The sequence below is a fragment of the Molossus molossus genome, unplaced genomic scaffold (assembly GCF_014108415.1).
Source record: "Molossus molossus isolate mMolMol1 unplaced genomic scaffold, mMolMol1.p scaffold_m16_p_18, whole genome shotgun sequence".
NCBI lineage: Eukaryota > Metazoa > Chordata > Mammalia > Chiroptera > Molossidae > Molossus > Molossus molossus.
The window spans coordinates 15,352,467-15,374,930 of NW_023425353.1; the positions used below are offsets into that span (position 1 = coordinate 15,352,467).

General features: G+C 43.8%; 1 protein-coding gene across 20 annotated transcripts in view; it reads right to left on the reverse strand.

Moving 5' to 3' along the window:
* The window catches only part of PXK (PX domain containing serine/threonine kinase like), a 78,058-nt gene that overhangs the window by 18,620 nt on the left and 36,974 nt on the right, over nucleotides 1-22,464 (reverse strand). For 10 of the 20 annotated variants that reach the window (XM_036266252.1, XM_036266265.1, XM_036266264.1 and 7 more), the window contains exons 4-12: nucleotides 16,729-16,915; nucleotides 10,271-10,348; nucleotides 9,431-9,504; nucleotides 8,592-8,666; nucleotides 5,774-5,878; nucleotides 4,822-4,923; nucleotides 3,344-3,505; nucleotides 2,828-2,945; nucleotides 1,512-1,590 (exon numbers count right to left, since the gene is read on the reverse strand). In XM_036266252.1, coding sequence (XP_036122145.1) covers nucleotides 1,512-1,590; nucleotides 2,828-2,945; nucleotides 3,344-3,505; nucleotides 4,822-4,923; nucleotides 5,774-5,878; nucleotides 8,592-8,666; nucleotides 9,431-9,504; nucleotides 10,271-10,348; nucleotides 16,729-16,915 — 980 coding nt within the window. The other 10 variants (XM_036266246.1, XM_036266245.1, XM_036266244.1 and 7 more) reach the window with 7 other exon arrangements.

Consider the following 22,464-nt stretch of genomic DNA (forward strand, 5'->3'; position numbering starts at 1 on the left):
GACACAGTTCACACTCTCCAAGTGTTAGGCTGAAGCCCACAGGTCAGAGAAACTTAAGGAAATAATATTCGGATTCACCTTAGAACTGGAAGATTGGGAGCAAATGTAAGGGCTCTGGGGTCATAAATACAAACCCAAGTGACTCAACGTGGATACAGGCTGTTTCCTGACTACAAATGCATTCTGTTCTAAAGTCTGTGAAAAGGTTTTGTTTTCCCTAACTGGGTCTATTTTCCCATGTTCACATTGTTATGAACAGTGGCTGGTTCAGAGAGGGACTTGCCAATGTCAGTCACACCGTAGAATGTCACATCCATGGGCAGGCGCTTGGGCTGCTCTGCTGCTCACGGGGTCCCCGGGCCTAGAACGGCGTCTGGGCTATAGCAGACCCTCCACAAGCAACCTAAACTTCCCACTACCTTCTCCGGACTCTGGCTGTATACACTTCAAGCTGGTCGTCTGCCTGTTTCTCCTATCTGTTTCCTCAGTACAGCTGATCTGTTTACAACAAGCTGGTACAGACCAAGCACTGGGTATATCACATGGCACACGGTGCTCACAAATAAAAGCTGAATCAATATTCATCATAACTACTATTTAATAAGCACTTCTTGAGTGTCAGGCACTGTTCTAGCAATCATCTCATTAAACCCTCCCCACAACCCTGTGAGATGGGGACTATTATTATCCCCACTTTACAGGTGAGGAAACTCAGCTTCCAGAGGTTCGGAAATTTGCCCAAGGTCACCCAGGTGGATGTGGTGAGGCTGGGTCCACCCCCAGGTCTAACTAATCTCAGACACAGACTTCTTCTTCTTCTTCTTTCGAGGGTATGTTTATTAAAGGTGGGGACAGTGACACAAGGAGGGGCCCAGGGTGGAAGCAGCAGCAGGAGTGACACAGCCTTGTTCCCTACCAGCTGCCTTTCCATGAAGGGACAGAAAATGCACCTAAAGGGAAGGCCCCGAAGCACTATTTCAAGCACCCGAATTACCTATTTATAATCCTATTTAAGAGGGAATGTCTTCCTAGCTGTAAGCCCCTAGCACCGTGCCCGGTACATGCCAGATGTTTAATAAACATTACCCAGTGAGAAACTGAACACACACACTGTTCTCCTCATGGAGGGCTGACCCTCCAAGGTCAGTGGTTTGTGAACTAGCCACAGCTGTGGCCCAACTGGTGTCCGAAACAGGGTCATGAAGGACAGCCGCCTGACAGGGCCCTCCTTCGGTACTGCCTAAGTGGGGGCTGCCACATGGACACATGCACAACGCTAACATCGACAGGGAGACACACGTGAAAACGAGGTTGAGGTCAAAGGAGAACAATCAGACTAAGGTAGGAGAGGGGTCACAGGAAAGGTCATGATAACACATTGCAAGTGACTGTCAGCAAAGCGGTCACTTGGACTCTGCAACTGAGTCTTTTCTACGGTACCAGGCACTTGGGTTAGTGGTCAGTGTTCAACCAGTGATGAACATAACAACCAAGGCATCTGAGTGACTTACGGCATCTGTAAGAGCCGGGAGACGGTAGGCATGCCATTTTTACAGGCTTCACAAGACAGCGTAGACTCCAACACGGCCACTTGAAATGAACAGATACACATTTTAGTTCCACAGAACATGCTGGCAAGTCCACTTGGTGATGAAGAGTTTGACACCCATTGCCACAACTGTCTGCAGGCCGATCAGGACGGTGTGGAAACTTCCCATACGCAGACAGATGGCCACGTGGGGAGGGGAATGCTGGCAACACTGTCACCAATGACTCACACTAAGCAGTTTAGGAACCACAGGCTGACAGTGAACTAAATATACTTCAAAGAGAATTGGAGGGAGGGTTCCAGATATCATTCATAAAAGTGTTTGCTCTCTGAAAAGAGAAGTAAACACTGAACGGAAGTAAAAATTCTGAATTTGAAAGGCATTTTGCTGCTTGCTTGCTTTTAATCAAAACCAGCACGCAAAATGCCAATTGTTGATACCTCATCATCCGACACCTTGGCTGATATAAACACAAGCAGCCAGATTTTTCTCCTCACAGGTCACTGTTCAGTTTCAGCTGTTCAAACTCCACACAAGGTAATCTCGGGGCCTGTTCTCTTGAACCAACTCATGTAACACAGAACTAGCGCTTGGCGGAGGGCTGACTTGTACTCCTCCCCGGCTCAGCGGCCCGAGAGCCACCTGCCCTCCCCTCTCTGCTCCAGCAGTGAGTTCTGAGCGGGCTGCGGAGGGGATGAAAGGTGCCTGATGAGTCTGTATCGTCCCTACATCCCTCCTTCCTAAGGTACCTCCGCCGTCCCCCACCTTCCTCGGGCCCTCAGGGGATGCTGGAAGCTCGTGAATCCAGCTGCCGGTGTCTGCTCACCTGTCTGCCTTCCCAGCTCCAGGCCTCCTGGCCCCCAGGTATCCACCTCGGCTCCCCTGTTGTTGCAGGTCCCGCTCCAGCCTTGGTCTGACTCCTGACACCTGCCTGAGCCCTCAAGACTGGCTTCAAATGGCCTGACCCTGACTTCTGCTTCTAGATCAGGCTCAGTCTGCCACACTTCTCTTTATATACTCCTGTTTTCAAGATTCTGATGCCATGACCAAGATTCCCCTGACTCAGAGAGCCCGATAAATGGACAAGCCATTTGAATTTCAGTGAAAAGCATTTAAGTAAATTACTCAGATCTGGTTTGCTCTTAAATTGGACAAGACTTTCGGGCTCTGGAGCATGACAACTTCCACTGGGTCTTTCCTGGACTCTGGAAAGGGGTGAGTAGCTGTGCAGACTACCTGGGCCCAGAAGACCCCCCCGCCCCAAACCCCATACTGACCCACAGCCATAGATGGGGCAGGAGGGAAGGAGTCTACGGGCACTGAGTCTGGAGGTCGTCCGTAGGTCATTTCATACAGCAAGTGGCCAAAGCAGTGGACATCCACGCTTTCTAATGTCTGTGGAAGAAGAGAGCAGTGGCACGTTCCTCTTTCAGCTCGGCTTTGTGAATCTCAGCGCCCTGCCCTTGGCCTCCACTGAGAAACAAGGCCTGGGGTGAGCCCACTGCTAGTGAAAACGCACGAGGCATTGCTCTGACCAAAGGTCTCGGTCCTGCCCTCCACGTCTTCCAATCAGTGATCCTAGGCCCCCCTTGTCCCATCTACTGTTTCAGCTTAGCCTCTCGGAGACATGGCGATGCTCTGAGGGAGAAGCGGGCCATCAGGCATGGCCTACCCCAAATGTACCTATCACTGCTTCGTGCATATTTCATACACGGGCAGATCATGGGGTCTGGCCATGGGGATAATTTAGAACCCAAAATGTACCTGCCGTTTCATTACTTTCAGCAACTTACATTGATTTTTCTGAATTGTGAGAAATAAGATCTGTAGAAGGAAGGAAGGCCCAGTAAGGAATTCTCAAGATCTAGCAGCCGGCAAGTGTCCCCATCTAGCATCACATTGGAGGCGTGAAGATGCCCATAAGGGAATCCTTTGTCATGTAGAAACTTTAGTACCTTTAAAAAAATATGTACAGGTTACATTTCCCACTCTCCCAACTCATTCAGATATAAGACAGGTTAAACTTTGCTTTTAAGTCAATATATTTTGAAACAAAATCAAACAGGTCACTGGGGAGACTCCTAAAGAAAGTTGCCACCTCTCTCCATTTCTTTAGACAAAGAAGTGCTGCTGAATGTTCTCCAGCTGTGAGATGCCACACCAAGCCCCCTCATTGCTGAAGAACAGAGAAGCCACCTGCGTCTGTCTGGGGTTAACAGTTTTATGCCCAAAGCCTCTACTTAAGGACTTACTCATCTCAACAGGCCAAGCCCTCCTCAGGGCCAAGTCAGTGGTCCTGGAGGAGGAAGCTAGCAAGTCAGTGCTGTGGCCAGCTGTTCAGGAAAAGAAGCTGAATTGAAACATCCCTAGGCAATCTCACCTTAGAATATACTTGGCTGTTTATTAACAGACACAAATGACAGACTCTCACAAAAGGAAGCAAACTTTTCAGCTGCCACTTAATAAACAGTGGTTTACCCAGCAATAAAGGTGCCCAAGACAATCCATTGAGAACTGGGAAAAAAATACAACTTCTCTTTCTATTTGTTTTGTTTTTAATCTCATTCTTTATTTATAATGTATACAATATGTTAGTAGTAGTGCATGTATGAAATAGTTAAATATATACGACATTAGGGGGGTTATGCTTAAATTCTTTTCACTAGTAGGATTGCACAATCCCAGAATCTTGGAGACTACTGCTTAGAGGGTGATGTGGGAAAGGCTTTTCATGCTAATTACATTTCTGCAAGGGAGCCATATGGTTACGTATATGATGTAACAAAATCAAGAATCTTGGCACAAATATAAAGATCAACCAAAAATAACACAAAAGCTGATGCCCACACATTTAAGGTCTTAAAAATCAGACATGAAATTCTAGTAGCTAAGCTTTTTGGAATTTTTATAGCTGTAAATTAGGCTTAGTCTCAAATATATTTGCTTTTTGGAATAAAATATGGCAATGTCATCAGCTTATAAACAGTCAAACAACTTAAACTATTTTGGATATTGCTTAAAAACTTTCCCAAAAGAATACTGGATACTGCCAGGCCCGTGTGGCTCAGTGGATAGAGCATCATCCCATGGACTGAGGTTCCAGTTCAATTCCCAGTCAAGACACATGCCCACTAGGGGGCGTGCAGGAGGCAGTGGATGGATGTATCTCTCCCTCTCTAAAAAAAATTCAATGAAAACATATTTTAAAAAAAAAGAATACTAGAATACTGAGTGAAATTCCAATGCAACTTAAAAATTAAATATCTCTTACCTCTAATATTTGCCGCCCATATGTTTTTATTTGTTGGAGTTCAAGGCCTTGAATCTTCTTAGGGTTGCAGTACTTTTTTAGGAATGGGTCTTTTGGTTTTGACTTTGGAGAAAAACAAAAAGCACATAAGAAAGCAGCAGAGGGGTTAGCATCTGCACACAGGCTCCCCAACAGCAGGACTCTACAGAGACTAGGGGTGCCAGCCTATAGGAGGTGGGTTTTAAAAATACAACATGCATACTAGGTGGTTTGGCTCAGCGGTCAGAGTGTGGGCCCGGGGACCAGAGAGTCCCAGTTTGGTTCCTGCTAAGGGCACGTACCTCCATTGCAGTTTGTCCCCAGCCCAGTTGGGGTCGTGTGGGTGGCAACAAGTTGACGTGTCTCTCTCTCACATCAATGTTTCTCTCTCTCTCTCTCTTCCTCCCTCTCTCACTCCTGCTCTATCTGAAGATAAATGCAAAAAATGTCCTTGGGTGACGATAAAAATAAAATAAAAATAAAAAATACAACAGGCTATGCAGTGACAGAAAGAGGCAGACCTAGGTTTCATCCCTTCTCTAGTCCAGTGAAGATGTGTCTAGTCTTGGCCTTAGCTGATCCCAAAGTCATATGTACTGTTAGAATTTTTCACTATTATTAAAAATTTTTTTTTCCCACTTGGAAATAGTTTGGTATTGCTTTGTTAAATGAAAGACACAACTTTAAAACTGACCTAATGCCACAAACATAATCATTAAATGTTCAACCTTCCCTCATGTGGGGAAAAACATGCTTTTTAGCCAAACTGGGTAGTTTTTATTACTAAATTCAAAATAAATCCCAGATAAAAATTTAAGTAACATCCTCACGGCCTCGCTTCTGGAACCTTTGGGATCAAGTGTCCATTACAGGCTCTAAAGGGACTTGAGAACTTTGTTACGATGTGAACTTGCATTGCAAAACAAGTAAGTACCTTGTAGATCAGGTCCTTCAAAGTTCCTTTTTCATTAAACATCCTAATAAGCAATGCCGAGGATTCGTTCGCTGTGGCAAAGGTGACCCGATAGATATAAGGGTGCTGGCAAAACAAGAGAGAAATTCACATTTATTTGCATCAGCGTCTAGGTCCTTTTACATCCAGGATCTGGTCATGCACAGTCAAGACCATCTTGGTAGTTTAGTTGCATACAAATGTGTGCATATTCTCTGAACACACGGCATTTTCAAGTTATTAGATGAGCAATTCTTACATCATTCTGTAAACGAGAGAAGGGACATCAACAATACTGACAAAGGGGTGGGTACCTGATGTGATCAGCTCTCCATGGAGGGTATCTGCTTTGGAATGCATATTCTCATAGTTCAGGCAAAAGTGCGATGGAAGGCAGGGAAGTCTGAGTTTTTGGAATAGTGTTTTAATATTCTGCCTCTGTAAATTGGTAAAGAATACAGCCGAATCCTAAATCAGCCACGTGGGGAGCAGGGTAAATGTGTCCTCATTCACAGCTTTGCCTAACATTCCACACTGCTTCATGGTGCCAAGACAGGGAGCATGACAGCCAGAAAACAAGCAAAAGCTGCATTTTGGGGATCTTGGCTGTTTTCCAAAGCAGCTAGCATGAATCTTCCTGTCCTTCTCTGGAAGATGTAGTGTGATGATTCACAGTATCCTCCTGAGACGGGGACTGACGTCAACCAAGTTGGGTGGGGAGTAAGACAAATTATTAATGACTGAAAGGAAAGTATTCATCCTGGCCTGAAATTGTGGTTACATGAACCAGCTGGCTCCAGACAAGGTGTTACGATGTCCATTAGCTCAAAAAGTACCATGAACATTTCAATGCAAGGACGCTGAACTATGCAAAGATTTGGGAGGCAGGGGTTGAGTGAGTTGAGGGGAGAAAGGGTGTGCCCAGGAAAATATAGTAATTGATCATAAAGTTTCTCTTGACCAACACATCAATATGGTTGCTGATGACATTTTAATAGCTTTACTGAAATATAAGTCACTTAGCATTACAATCCACCTATTTAAAGTGTACAATTTAATAGTTTTCGCTATATTCAGACTTGTGCAACTATCACACAATCTAATTTTAGAACATTTCATCACCCCAAAAAGGAACCCAAAAAACAAAATAAAAATGCTTGAGTCCCTACAGATATAAATAAAGACAGGAACATAGGAAGCCCTTCCTTATAGTAGAATGCCAACTAATAAATATGAGAGGGGTGATGCGGTCAGGCAAGCTCAGTGAGTGCTGAAACTAGGGGGTTTGATAAAGAATGGAATATTTACATAGACTCAAAATATCTCCCTATAATTACTTATTAATTCTAGTTATTTATCTTAAGAAAATAAGGACAGATACAAACATTTTGCTAAAATTGTTCACTATGGATTTTTTTTAAGAAAAATAAACGAGAGGTGATCTAAATATCTAGATTTGTTGAGTAAACTGAGGTACAACCAATGATAATTCTATGTAGCCATTAATAATAATGGTATGGTATATTTATTAACAATAAAAGATATTCATGGTATACTAGTCACAAAAATAAAACAACTTTTAAAAAATATATATATATTTAAATAATATAAAATTCTACAAAAGTAATGTATTTCTTGGTTAGTTGGAATTAGGGATGAGTTTCCTTTTTTTGGCTTATTTGTGTTTTCTGACTTTTCTGTAATGAATATGTATCACTTGTCTGCACCACCATCTTTTTTAAAAAGCATATCCATTAAAAGAAATTTAGAATTGAGTGCTGACAGCCTGTGTCACACAATTAATCAAACTCAAAGACCACAGCATTTTTGTTGGCTACACATCACACCTCATTAAAAGCCTGGTTTTGCTAGTTTGACAGGGCAGTTTATCTTCAAAAACAAACTTGCCAACCCGACTGGACAGGTCAGCATAACTGTGCTCAGTCCATGACTGACTCACTCTAGGGTCCCACATCCTCATGCAGACCACAGATAAAGAACATCAACACTAACCCAATTTCCTGGCCAGATCAGTCTTTTCCTGAAGACATCCTGCATTTATTTTGAAATATACTGATGTGGCCCTGCTGGTGTGGCTCAGTGGTTGAGCATCAACCTATGCACCAAAAGGTCATGGGTTCGATTCCCGTTCAGAGCACATACCCAGGTTGTGGGCCCAATCCTCAGTGGGGGGCATGTAGGAGATGGCCAATCGATGTTTTCTGTCATCGATGTTTCTTTCTCTCTCTCCCTCTCCCCTCCTCTCTCTCTAAAATCAATACAGGGGAAGAAAAAAAAAAGAAATATACTGATGTGGTCCTTTCCACCAAAGGCCTTGGATTAGAATTGTGTATTAACATAAATAATGCCAGGTATTCCTAAACACCACTTGGTTAGTCTGTGAGAATCGTAACTCAGACCACAAAAGGGTTATTTTGACTTTCCCTCATCCAATTTACCTAAATCCATATTAGTTCTGTTTTCTCAAACTAGAACAGATCCTTTAATTCCATTGATATAAACACCTTCACCAACAACCAAGTGGCTAGTTTCTATTCTGATATTTGCTTAAATACAAAGTCTACATTTAAATGACCACATTTCATGTGTTGTGCACTATAAATGCCATTTAAATGGCCTGTAATCTAAGGGACTAGCCATAGTTGTTCTGTGCAACAACTTTAGTCTGATCTGAAATCCAGTGTACCGCTCCATTTTTTTGGTATACCCAGCTCTTTCTGTCTACAGAAAACACTGTGAATCTGTCATCAGCACCAAGAACAGAAGGACTTGTACTCACCAAACAGGAAGGCAGAAGTTTGATTAGACACTGAAAATCTTTATCTGACAGATACTTGTCGGGGCCAAGGTCAGCCTAAAAACATGGAAGACAACATCAAGGTGCTACCTTTAGTCATAAAAAGAAAGAAAAGAGAGAAAAAGAAAGAGAGAGAAAGAAAGAGAGAGAAAGAAAAAGAGAGAAAGAAAGAAAGAAAGAAAGAGAGAGAGAGAGAAAGATTCCTTGTACTTTTCTCTCTCTTTTTTTGTTTATCCAAATATATAAATGTTAACCAAAGAATGAAAACCAACTAAGTCTTCTTGCCTCAAAGCCTTTCTGGAGGGATAGAATATAAACACAAAAAGCAGAACTTAATTGTAATCTTATAGAATTCCATTAATCAAATGTATCACTAGAACTCCCAAAGTGAGAGAACACAGTAATGCCCGAGTACTTTCTTTAAAACAAACTGCAAAACTGCCAACCCTAAAGGGGTCCCAGAGAACTATTTTAAGCTATTCCTCTTTCTTTCCAAATGTTTATTAGTTGATCAAATATAATCACATCAAAATAACCAAAATGGCCTTGGCCAGTTTGGCTCAGCGGTTGAGAGTCGGCCTACAGACCAGAGTCCCGGGTTTGGTTCCTGCTAGGGGCACATACCACAAAATAAATAAATAAATAAATAAATAAATAACCAAAATGTATAAGCAAAGTAACTTAAAATGACTCTCCTCTGATGAAGAAGGCCTTCATAACATCACTCAGGAGCACAATATAATTTCATAATTCTCTTGTCAATATCTGTTTTCATTAACCCATCTAAGGTCCCTGAAATTTGAAACAAAAAACCAGCTTACCCAGCTTAATACTAGCCGTTCCTTTGGCTGATTTTTAATCTTCATCAAGAAATATTTCTTTCTTATCCTCCAACCTGCCATAAAAGCAGAAGCGTGTTTATAGCTACATAATTTTTACACCAATTGATAGGTTTCATTGACTGAGTAATTAATAAAAATTAAGTTTGACAATATTATCCATAGCTACACAGGCACGAGTAAAACAACCATTTGGTAATGTTGACATGGTAAAGAGTGCACTAAAAAAACAAAACAAACAAACAAAAAAAAACAGTGAGCAGCCCTAGCAGTTTAACTCAGCGGTTAGAGCTTCGGCCCACAGACTGAAGGGTCTTGGGTTTGGTCCTGGTCAAGGGCACTTAGGGTCAAGGGTTGTAGATTCGATCCCCAGCCCCCAGTCAGGGTTGTGTGGGGGTAGCCAATCCATGTCTCTCTCTCTCTCTCTCTCCCTTTCTCTCTCTCCCTCCCTCCCTTTCTACTCTGTCTAAAAATGGATGGAAAAAAAACGAAAACAAAGAAAACAGCAAATAAATTACATTATTCACAGAAAGAGGAAAACAGCATTTCACTTTAGATCTAGTGAAAAAGACAGCTGAGGAATGAATGATGAAACCATGCTGAAAGTATAAGTTACTACCATTAAAATCCTCAGATGTGGCTTTAACCAAGATTCACTAAGTAGTAAAAGTTAAGGACTGCATCCTCAAGCAACAGGGAGGAAAAAGAAAAAGAAATCACCTGCATTTAAGAGCTCTCCTGGGATACATTCAGGAAAGCATGACAAAGAATCCAGTTCTGGGATGTGTCTTTTTAAACAGAATGGGCATGCCAGTTTCTCACCTATGTCTTTCAACGGTTCTACCACCTCCCACTTTGGTTCTGACCGGAAGAACATGGAAACCTGTTGTAAGGCAATCTCTGCAAAGACATTTTAGAAACTCATTAGTCAAACATATCAGGAAAGTATCATATGCTTAAGATATTATTCTTGCAAGTGAAATTCTTATAGTCTATGACCATCTTAAAAAAATTACATGCCCGACCATGTGAGCCTCAGTGGATTGAACATCGTCCCATGGACTGGGACGGCCCAGTTTGATTCCCAGTCAGGGCACATGCCCAGTAGGGGGCGTGCAGGAGGCAGACAATCAATAATATCTCTCTCACATCAATATTTCTCTCTCTCCCTTTCTCTCTAAAAAAAAAAAAAATCAATAAAAAATATTTTAAGAAACCAACTTAATTACACACACACACACACTAAATGCAATGTGGGATACTAGACTGGATCCTGGAACAGAAAAAAGACATTAGTGAAAAAAATTAGTGAAATCTGAATAAAATCTGTAGTCGATAGTAATATATCACAGCTAATTCCTTAGTTTTGGTAACTGCGCCGTGGCTGTGTAAGATGCTAACATCAGGGGATTGGGTGAGGGGCACAGGGACACTCTGTACTGTCACTGCCAGTTGTCTATACAGCTAAAATTATCTCAAAGTAAAAGGTTTACTTAAAAAAAAAAAGGGTAGACAGACTAGCTGGTGTAAGCCAAGAATTCAATCCATGCACCAGCCCCCAACCCAAGCACAAAATTCAAAATGTGTTCTAAGGTCAGCGTAGAAGAATAGTCAGTGTTGCTCCAAGTGATATTTATCCCATTGTCATTTCTCATGGAATTATAGCTTTCACCAACAAAGAAGTGATTAGCCTTAAATATATACTGGAAATAAAAGCCAATATTTTAGAAAAACATCTACGCACAGCGACAACACGGTTCTATTGTGGGAAGTGGTGGTGTGCTTGTTTACCGGGAAAAAGCCATCCTTCTTTTTGTGTTCATTTATCACGAGAATGTTTCCTTCTTTTAAGAAGACAATGAGAAGAGGAAGTTCTTTAAAGTGCACTGTATTAAGAAATTATAGAATAACGATGCTTTTGTGGTTCCCACAAAACGCAACATCTGTAATTTGCTATTTCTCCTCAATTCAGTGAGTAAATGAAGCTACTCCTGATTCCTGAAAGCGCACAGAAATCCCGCAGATTCACTGTGGAATTTCGCCTCTGCCTTGCATTAATTATCTTCCAGGCAGACTGGGGAGGTACGGGGATTGGGCAGAAATGCTCTCCATGTGTCAAAATGACCTAGTAAGAATTACCATGTCAAGACATGGTATCATTTTGATGTACTTTACAGCACATTATGAGTTAAGATACTCAGGGAAGAAAACCCACTAGCTATGTGTTCACTGACTCAATAGGTAAAGTGACAGTCTATCCACACGGAAGAAAAGCCGTGAGGGACAAATACAAAACTGCCTCCGTTTGCATGTGCTCTGAGTGCGCCAGTGTGATAGCCCACCTGGAGGGACCGACCGGGAGCCACAGGAGCAGGTGCATTTCCAGTATCAACACTGGGAACTCTGTAGCTCCTCCATAACTAGTGTTGATATAACATGCTTTTGGCATTTGCAAAATAACTTGAATGTCAACAAACTTAAAAGGAAATTATTTAAGTGAAGATCATTCATATCAACTTTGAGAGCGATCATGACAAATAATTTTCTAAATGCAATACAATGTCATTCTAAGGGACCGTGAAGGACAGTTTGTTCAAAACTAACAGTGAGTCATAATTCTCCACAAATTCATTATTCAACAATATTTACCATGTTGCTACTATGTACTGGACATTGTTTTAGAAAGGGGGTAACAGCTGTGAAGCAATGGAATGTGCGAGGTTTGTTGCTGATATATTGAGGACTGGAAAATAGCTTTTCATGCCCCAGGGACCAGGGAACTGCAGAAAGGACATTTCTTTCCACTACACTCTGATTTATTGTCAAGTAAATTACGTGACTACTGTGCTGCAATTTTAATCCCCCACCCCACCCAGACTCTGGCAACAATTTAATCCTAAGAATCCATCCCTCTGCTTAGAAGCCTTTATTGGTGCCCCATTTCCTCCTTACCAAGGCAAGACCAAGCTTCTAAGCCCAGGCACAGCCTAGCTCTGGCGTTGTCTCCCACTCTTCACGCTGAGGTTTGCCTCCCTCGGCCCCGAAGATGGCCTGACCCACCCCTCAGCATTTTCCATTCTTGCCCATCTATCAGTCCAAGTTTGCGGCTCAGTCCAAGTTTGCTGTCCCTTAGCCAGGAGCCCTCCCTCCCTCCTGGTACCCGACCAGTGCTACATCCATCCCTCTCCTGTGGGACTCACTCACAGACTGTCCTGAACTAGGGCTACTCTTTTCACTAGACCAGAAACTCTGGCTGGAAGGACACATCTTAGTCTGGATGAAGCCACACGGAAATACTCTCCTCCCTGGAGCAGTGCTCCTGCCTCTGGACCTGGCTAACTTCTACTCACCCCTCAGATCTCCATGTAGGTATCAGCTCTTCGGGGAAGCCTTCCTCCATCTTCAGATCTAAATCATCTGCAACCCTACTGCTCCCCCACACCCCCTGCACCCCCAAGTGCTGCCCCATGTTTACCCTGCCATAGTCTTCTCCCTGCAAAAGTGCCTAGGGGAGGGGTGGGGGCTACTATTCCTCCCTTGTCACTGTAGTCCTATTCCCAGCATCTGGCACACAGTAAGTGTTCAGTAAATATTCCATGTAGGGAGAACTAAGGGTTCAGTACGTGTTCACTGAGTGTGGATGCTCTCTCCCCTTAGGACATGAAAGCCATGAAAAGGAAGGCATCTGCCCTGTTTCTTTAGCACCAACAGACACATGCGGGGACATACAGACTCAGTCGAAGCAGATAAACAATCCCAAGAGAGGAAAAGCAGAGCGAAGCCTTCCAGTTGGTCCTGTGCTTCCCACTGTGCAGCCTTTGAGCTAGATCCCAGCCCCATGGGATGGCTACAGGGAACAAACACTGACCCCTCGTCCTGCAGCTGGCTCCAGGTCCCTAAGCTACTGCAGGAAGTGGCGTTACAGAGGCCTGTACATCCAACGGCCGGACATGAGCCTCCAACTTCTTCAAAGCATCCCGCCCTTGTTCTGAATATAATCCCTCAGCTCCTATCTCCCTTCCCTCTTTTTACCCTGGAGCCCACCACTATCAACCTGTTCAAGGGATTCCTGGGGCTTTAAGGCCAGAAGGGAGCTTCAACACTCCCCAGTCCGCTACCCCGTTCCCCGACTCTTGTTTTATAGGCCTGGACCCTGAAGCCCACAGAGAGGAAATGCTGCTGGGACTAGGATCCCGACCTCCTGATTCCTGGTCCAACCTACTTCTATGTGGACATTAAACCCCTTAAACTGAGGGGCTGGAAGTCTGAGGTGGGAAGATGGCTACAGTGTAGTGAGGCATTTACATGACAGAAGTACCTGGTTAATAAAATGAGTAAGTGGGGGGCATATTTGAGTGTGCGTGCATGCATGTGTGTGCGTGTGCATGTGTGCGTGTATGTGCGTGTGCACAAACCCCTCATGACCGGGAGATACCTGTTTTCCATGTACAACAGCTGGTCCTCAGTTAGCCTTTCTAATTCAAATGAACATCTCACAACCCCCACACAGGCTGATGAGCCACGCTGAGTTCTGGGAAGCCTGGACAAGCCCGCCTGGCTTTCCGGGGAAGGGCTCCATCACGCTGGTGCAGAGGAGGCCTGGGCTCCTGGGCTTCCCTTTCCTGAGACTGCTGGTGAGTCAGCCCAGACAAGTTCAGACATTTCACTCAAAGGAGAAGTAAATCAGCACCTCTGAAAACAGCAGCCATCCCCACTGTTCCATTACAGGGCAGTGTCCTCTAGCTCAAGTGGTGGCTCCTTGAGCATTTGGGTTCTGGGGGGAGTCTCTGGTGGCCTTCCTGTTCCCCTGCTTGGACTCCTGACTGTCCACCCTGCTGGGGGAGCAGGGGAAGATCAAGGACAATGGAAGCATGTGAGAGAGGTGCAGAAGGAAATGCAGGGGTCAGACTCCCTTTCAGGGTCTGAGCAGCATTTTAATTGGAAAATACTCAGACGTACACACTTAGACAATCATGCACACGTGCCACCCCAGGTAAGGCCTGCCCTCTGCGGGGGCAAGGAGGGGCTCTCATCTATAAAATGAGAGGGTAAATCTCGATGTGCCTGCTCCGAGATCCCGACCAGCTCTGACGCCAGGTGACCCGATGTCCTTCTGATACAAGCTCCCTGAGAGCAGGGAGAGTGTATCCCTCGAGCCTGTACCCCCCACAGCCAGCCCGCCGCCAGCGCACCACAGGCCAGGTCTGTGGGATGCTCAGCACGTCTCATGTGCACTCCGCCTTGATGCCTGCCCTCAGGACACCAGCAGGGAACGAGGTGGACAAACCGATGAACGGGGCTGGGTTGGGACTGACTTGGTAAGTCAATCCACACGGCCCACCCTCGGACAATTTGGGGAACTGAGGTGCCGCCTGGAGAAGTGAAAGCCGAGAGAGGTGCAACCGTGAGCGCGGGTGTGCCCGAGCCCTGCCCTGTGTTGCTGCTTCTCCTGTGTGAACCAAAGACAGGTGGGGGATGAATGGTAGCCTTGCTAACAACTCAATGTCCAACTTGTAACCTGTAGTCAACGTGAATTTGAAATACACTTTCCTTCATTCCGTAGCAATCTGGAAAGACATTTTTCTCCTGTTTTTGTGAGAAGATGGCAGGTACATTCTAGAGTGAGGCTTCTCAAACTGCAATGTGCATGCCAGTCACCTGGGACCTTGTTGTCTTTGCTTTGTATTTAATCCTCACCTGAGGATATTTTTCCATTTGTCTTCAGAAGAGTGGGAGGGAGAGAGAGAGAGAGAGAAAGAAACATCGATGTGAGAGAGACACATCGACTAGTTGTCCCCCCATGACCCCGACCAGGGTCAGGACCAAACCAAAACCAAGGTATGTGCCCTTGACCAGAATTGAACCCACAACTCTTTGGTCCGTGGGCCAACGCTCTAACCGCTAAGCCAAACTGGCCAGGGCTCACCTGGAACCTTGTGAAAATCAGATCCTGATTAGTAGGTCTGGGATGGGGCCTGAATTCTGCGTTTTTGACAAATTCCCAATAATGTTAGTGCTGCTAGCCAAAAGGCCACACTGTGAGTAGTAAGGCACAAGGGCTGTGGTTTTCAAACTCAGTTGCATATTGGAATCTCTTGGGGAGCTTTAAAAACCATGAACCATTCCTGGCCAGGTAGCTCAGATGGTTAGAGCATCGTCCCAATTCACCAGGGTTGCAGGTTCAATACCCGGTCAGGGCACATGCAAGAATCAACCAGTGACTACATCAATAAGTGGAATAACAAATCAACCTCTCCCTCTCTCTCTCCCCTCTCCCTCCCTCCCCCTCTTCCTCCCTTCCTCTCTCTCTCTAAAATCAATAAAAACAATAACAAAACCACGAGCCACACCTACAGAGAGTCCGATTTAGTTGACAGGTGTGCAGCCTCGGCCTCAGGGTTCTGAAAGCTCCCAGGTGATTCTATTATGCAGAAAAGTTTGGTGCCTGCCAAGCAGACCTCTACTTCCCTCTCTCTGAAACAGGAATGAAAGTGTCTCCCTCTAATGGCTTCAAAAGCAGCATTTTGAGGACCCAAATAGTAGCATGTAAACAATCTATTCTCTTAGCAAGGAGATCAGCTTATTAATAATACCCAGAGTTCCACTTAGAAAGACTGTAAGCATGATTTAGCTTTAACAAATCATTTGAATTCTAATCACTAGTTCAGTCCTACAGTGGTTTCCTTTGGTCTCCTCAAGTCCACACCAGTGTATTCAATATTTAATCACCCATTCTGCTGACACCAGGCTTAGGTTATCAGTGCCAGCTCCATGTGGAATCGGTACCCTGTCCCTGGCTGCCATCCCGATCCAGGAAGGTTTGGAAGACAACTACCCCCTCCGTATGCTTTGTACCTAGTGGGTCTTGGCAAACAACTGGAAACACAGAGAGGACCCTTCTGAATCACTGTTTTGTGGAAATAATTTGAGAAAAACAAGACACACCGTATAATTGCAAACACAAAAACAGAGCTAAATACAAATCCATTGAAATGACTGTACAGATTACCGTGGATTATTTACTCTCTCTTCTGTCAGGGGAGTGAACAAAGACAAGACTGTAAGACACAGACACAATAACTTCTCTTCCAGATTTTTCTGTACAGACATTACAAACATCTTAGATGTTATTTTCTTTTTATACATCTACAGTAAATTATAATCAGGTAAGAATTAGAAAATGAATAATGCCCTATAACAAATATACACATCTGCCCACTTGGAAATAGAGTTTCTCCCACATATTTGATCTCCAGCAAAGCACAGCTCCCTCTGCTTACCAGTGTAGTTTGCGGAATAGTTGTTGGGATCTAAAAACTTCTTAACCAGCTCGCAGTTAGACAAGATGTGATTTGTGGTAATAACATTGAGATAGTTCTGAAGACCTTTCTGCCTCTCGGCTATGAATTCACGATCCATGTTACCAATCAGTTTCTTGGGAGGAAGAGGTAGACTCAGGCCTGCAATCTTTAATTTAAAAAAAAAGTATTACACTCACACCATTCCCACATAAGATACAATACCAGAGTCCTGAGCCACCATTTTCATTAAATCAAAGATACCACAGATTTTAAGACGCATACTAATTTTTTTATATGAAAATGTGAAAAAACTGCATCTTAGAATTCATAAAATACTGCATTAAGTATAGCAACTATAAAACTTAATTTTTTAGTGTTTTTATTTTTATCAAACTTACACATGAACATAATTTCAAGAGTCAAACAGTTCTTCTTGCATTATTATTCAAAGTCTCATGACATTCCCCCACCACCACCCCTGATACCAGATGACATATTCGTTTCTCAGTCCCTAAACAGCCATATTCAATTCTTTAGCCAATCGTTTGGCATTGGGGAATGTTGATATTGTTATGTCTTGATTTTTCATTTTTAGGAATTATCTATAAATTTCCTACTATGGAAATGAGGATTGGTTCTCCTTTACTATCCTGACCTCACCCCATACAACCCTGTTCCTAATCCTTCCAATACAGTTATAATTTCATTTGGTGCAGTACTTATGTTTACAACGCAACGGGGCCAATAAGCCACACCTACTATGCTTAACACGCTTCCTTTCTAGCAACTGGCAGCCTATATTTTTAGTTTTCTATTCAACTCCAAACACTCTGCCTACGCCTTTTCTCAACATATTCACATACAGAGCTGCATTAATTTCATCTGGCGAAGTATCTTCCAGAACCCACCAACCTGCTTCGAGGACTGATGGTCCCTACACCTGCTGCAAAACTGGCCTGCAGGGGCCTCCCTTCTCCCTTCACCATCATTCTGGAGACGCTTTTGTCTTTCTCCTGCTGATCCCATTTCTATATCCTTTTTCTTAGAGGTTCCCCTTATTGTTAGTGGAGATATCCTCTGTAAGCTTTCTAAAAGAGGGGCAAGTTTTTGAAAGCTTGTGTGTCTGAATGTGTCTTTAGTCTAGCCTCACACTTAATTGATAGCGAGTCTTGATGTGGCATTCTAAGTTGAAAATATTTTTTCTTCAGAATTTTTATGAACTACTTTATTGATGTATGAACAGACTGACAGACCTCATGAGGGGAGGGGGATGGTGGGATGGATAGAAATTAACCAAAGAACTTATATGCATACTGTATATATGCACAGCCCATGAGCACAAACAATAGTGTGGTGAAGGCCTGGGGTGAGTCAGGGGCTGGGTGGAGAGGGGCAAAGGGGGGTAAATGGGAGACATCTGTGATACTGTTAACAATAAAAAATAAGCCCTGGCTGGTTTGGCTCAGTGGTTAGAGTGTCAGCTTGCAGACCAAAGGGTCTTGGGTTCGATTCCAGTCAAGGGCATGCACCTGGGTTGCAGGTTTGATCCCTGGCCCCAGTTTGGGTCATGAGGGAGGCAACCAGTCGATGTGTCTCTCTCACACTGATGTTTCTCTCTCTCTCTCTCTCTAAATCAATGGGAAAAGATCCTTAGGTGAGGATTAACAACAATAATAAATAAACAAATAATAAAAAGAACTACTTTATTGTTGTATGGTATGTGAGAACATGGGTCCTTCCCAAGCTCCAACTCCCCTTCCCACCCTGTGGGAAAAAGTGAAGGTCATCTGTAAGAGCGCTGTGGGACTAACCCTGGGAGCCTGGCCAGCCCCTCAGTCAAGAAATGACCAAAGAGAAACTGCTCTGCTTCGAGATGTGAACCCGGACTGTAAACAACCGCAGAGAAACAGCTAGCGTTTTGAGCTCACACAGCTTCTGTTCAAGCACACCCCTCCCCCTCCGCACCCCCCTCCCCCATCCCCTCATGCCCTGTTTGCTTTGTTTCTGTACTCTGCATATCCCGATGCTGGTAAAGCCTGTGTTGCAGAAAACTTCCCTGCCCTGCCGCCACCAGTGCACAGGTGAGTCCTAATAAACCCTTGTCTTTCACAGCCAGTCCTCCAGGTTGTTTGTTTGGCAGCAGCAAGCAATATGCTGAGATCTCAGCTCTTTGCATAAGTGGTCTCCGTGCTGTTGTTAAAGGATTCTTGATTCTGGGTTTTTTGTTTTTGTTTTTTCCTCTGTATAAGCTTTTAGGATGGTCTCTTTGACCTCAGTTTGTGAATTCCATGTGCCTTTGGGTGGGTCTACCTTCATCCTCTGTGATGAGTACTCGGCCCTTTCCATCTAGAAATCAATAATAGCCTTACATTCTTTGGTATTTTCTTGTATTAGGTCCTAACTTCTTCCCCTCCATGTCCTTTGCTTTCCTTTTCTGGAATTCCTATTTTCCAGTATTGGACATTCTGGGCTGATCCTCTATTCTTATCTTTTCTCTCCTATTTTCTACCTTTGTTAAACATTTTTTTTCTTTTTCTTTCTTGCTTTATTTTTTTAGAGAGAGAGAAAGGGAGAGTGAGAGAAACATCGATGAGAAAGAACATCGATTGGCCGCCTCCTGCATGCCCCCCACTGGGGATCCAGCCCACAACCTGGGCATGTGCCCTGACCGGGAATCGAACCAGCAACCTCTTGGTGCATGGGTCGATGCTCAACCACTGAGCCACACTGGCCGGGAAAACATTTTTTTTTTTTCCTACTGAAAGGTTTTCTGGATTTCCTTGATCTTTCAGCCCTTCTAAAGAGTTTTCATTTCTCCTATTATCTTTTATATTTCTAAGCACTCTTTTCCCTCCCCCTCCCTTTACCTGTTTTTCTATTGATTTTTTTTTAAAGAGAGAGGAAAGGAGAGATAGAAACATCAATGTGAGAGAGAAACATCGATCGGTTGCCTCCCACATGACCTTGACCGGGGCCAGGGATTGAACCTGCAACCCAAGTATGTGCCCCTGACCAGGATCAAACCCAAGACCCCTCAGTTGACCCCACAGGCCAATAAGACGTTCTAACCGCTGAGCTAAACCAGCCAGGGCATTTCTTCCCCCACCCTTAATAACACCCCGAATGTAATGCAATTTCTTCTATCTCGAAGATTATGAAAGGATTTTTCTGAAGTGCCTGAAATGTTCTTACTGCACACATTCTGCTTCCTGAAGGTTCTTTTGTTCTCCTGTTTGTTTTGGTCGTTATCTTTCTTATTAAAAGTGTTCCTTAGAAATCTGGTGATCCTGGGTTGTCTGCTCATACGTAAGAGCGGAGCAACCGAAGCTGACTAGAAGCTCTGGGTAAGTGGTTGTGGCTTGTCTGCTGTGGGCCTGATTGTAGCGCATGACCTCACTCAGCTGCTTCAGTGGGAGAACCTGTGGCCTTGCTCTTGAGTCTGAGAAAGAGTCTTTAGCTCTTTCCTCTTAGGCTGGGCAGATCCCTCCAAAGAGTCTTCCAGTATCTGCCTAGAAGGTCTAAGCCTAACTGCCAGTATTCTGGGAGCTGAGAGGAAGAAGGCACTTGGGGAGGGGAGGAGGGGTTTGGGGCTGAGGTCCATGCAGCTGTTTGTTATGTGAATATTTTCAACCGTGCCTGCATTCTCCAGTCCAAAGGCTGTTCTGCCCACTCCAGGAAGTAAACTTCCAGTTTTCTGCTGGAGGGAGAAGGGCAGGCATAAGTTGTTCAGGTGGGGAAGATCTGGGGATCTGGCTGCTTCTTCAATATACTTTCAGCTCCTGATTTTAGCCTGACCTTGCCACACACTGGAGGCAGCTACATGTCATGTCAATTGCTAAAACTTTTGGAGATCTCATCAAACAACAAGTGTTGACGAGGGTGTGGAGAAAAGGGGACTCTAGTACACTGCTGGTGGGACTGCAGACTGGTGCAGCCAGTATGGAAAACACTATGGTGTTACATTAAAAAGTTAAAAATTGAACTGCCATTTGACCCAGTGATCCCACTTCTAGGAATATACCCTAAGAAGCCTGAAACACCAATCAGAAAGAAAATATGTGCCCCCCATGTTCATAGCAGCACTATTTACAATAGCTAAGATCTGGAAACAGCCCAAGTGTCCATCAGTAGATGAATGAATAAAAAAGCAGTGGTACATATACACAATGGAGTACTATGCAGCTGTAAGAAAGAAAGATCTCTTATCCTTTGAGACGACATGGAGGGACCTGGAAAGTATTATCCTAAGTGAAACAAGCCAAGCAGAAAGAGACAAATACCACATGATCTCACTTATTTGTGGAATATAATGAATATAACAGTCTGAGGAATAGGGTAGACCCAGAGACGTGGAAGTAGGGTACAGACTGACAACTCTCAGAAGAGGGGGGGGGGGGGAAGAGATAAACCAAAGAACTTATATGCATGTAAGCATAATCAATGGACACAGAAAACAAAGCCAGGGATGGGGTGGGGTGGGGGGATGAGGAGGAGGGTGCCAATGGGGAAAAAAAGGAGAAATATCTGTAACAAAAATAAAATTAAAAATAAAGAAAAAAAACTTTGGAGGTTCTGTGAGATAAACTGGACCCAGTGGGATTATCCACACCCCATGTCAGAATGCCTTCCCATATCTGATTAATTAGTTAGCTCTCATCTCATCCACTGAATTTTCAACTTCAAATATTTTGCTATATATAGTTTTCTCCTCTCCTATTTGTCCGTGTGTGTGTGTGTGTGTGAGTGTGTAAGACCAATTTACTGTTTAAGAGTGGCTTCAAAAGAGGAGAAAAATAAATGCAGGTGCTCAAGGTACTAGCATTTCCAGATGATTTGAAACTTTGAAGTCTATATTTCCAATTTAAAAAAAAACAAAAAAAACAAAGCATCAGATTAGTATCTTAATTTAATGAGTAAAATCACTTTCAAAGAGCAGTGCTAGTCTACACTTGTGCTTCAATTAGGGCAGTCCAAGTGGCATGCGTATTGATTGAGAGAAAGGTCTAAAGAGAATTCAGACAAGGCTGTAATCTAAACCACCCATGTGGGCAAACCTAACTTAGCCTTTTCCACTCTGTATTTTTCAAGCAACAAAGAAGACCTTGAACTTGACAATGGACAAGATGAAAGGTTGCCTGACAATTCTAAATTGCTTGTTTCTCCAACCATGAAAGTAAGTAGGGGGCCCTGGCCAGTTTGGCTCAGCGGTTAGAGCGTCGGCCTGCGGTCCGGAGAGACCCGGGTTTGGTTCCCGCTAAGGGCACGTACTTCGGTTGCAGTTTGTCCCCGGCCCTGGTTGGTCGTGCGGGTGGCAGCCACTCGATGTGTCCCTTCACGTCGATGTTTCTCTCTCTCTCCCTTCCTCTCTCTCCCTCCCACTCTATCTGTACAAAAAAATGGAAAGGTGTCCTCTGGTGAGGATTAAAAAAAAATAAAATAAAATAAAAAGAAAGTAAGTAGGGGGACGTTTAGAGTGAATTTTGTACCACGGCATAATTCACTGCCAGAAAAGACACAAATTTCAGGTTGTTTTCCTCATTCATACAATTAGACTTTAGTAGCTAAATAAATCATACTTATGAAGAAAGCACATCACTAGGCCAATGATACATCTAAGCCAATTACTTCATTATTGTTTTTCAATGAAAAAAGTAAAGAGAAACCTTTTGCTTATATAGCTGATCGTATACACAGCAAAGATTTTTTTAAATGCCA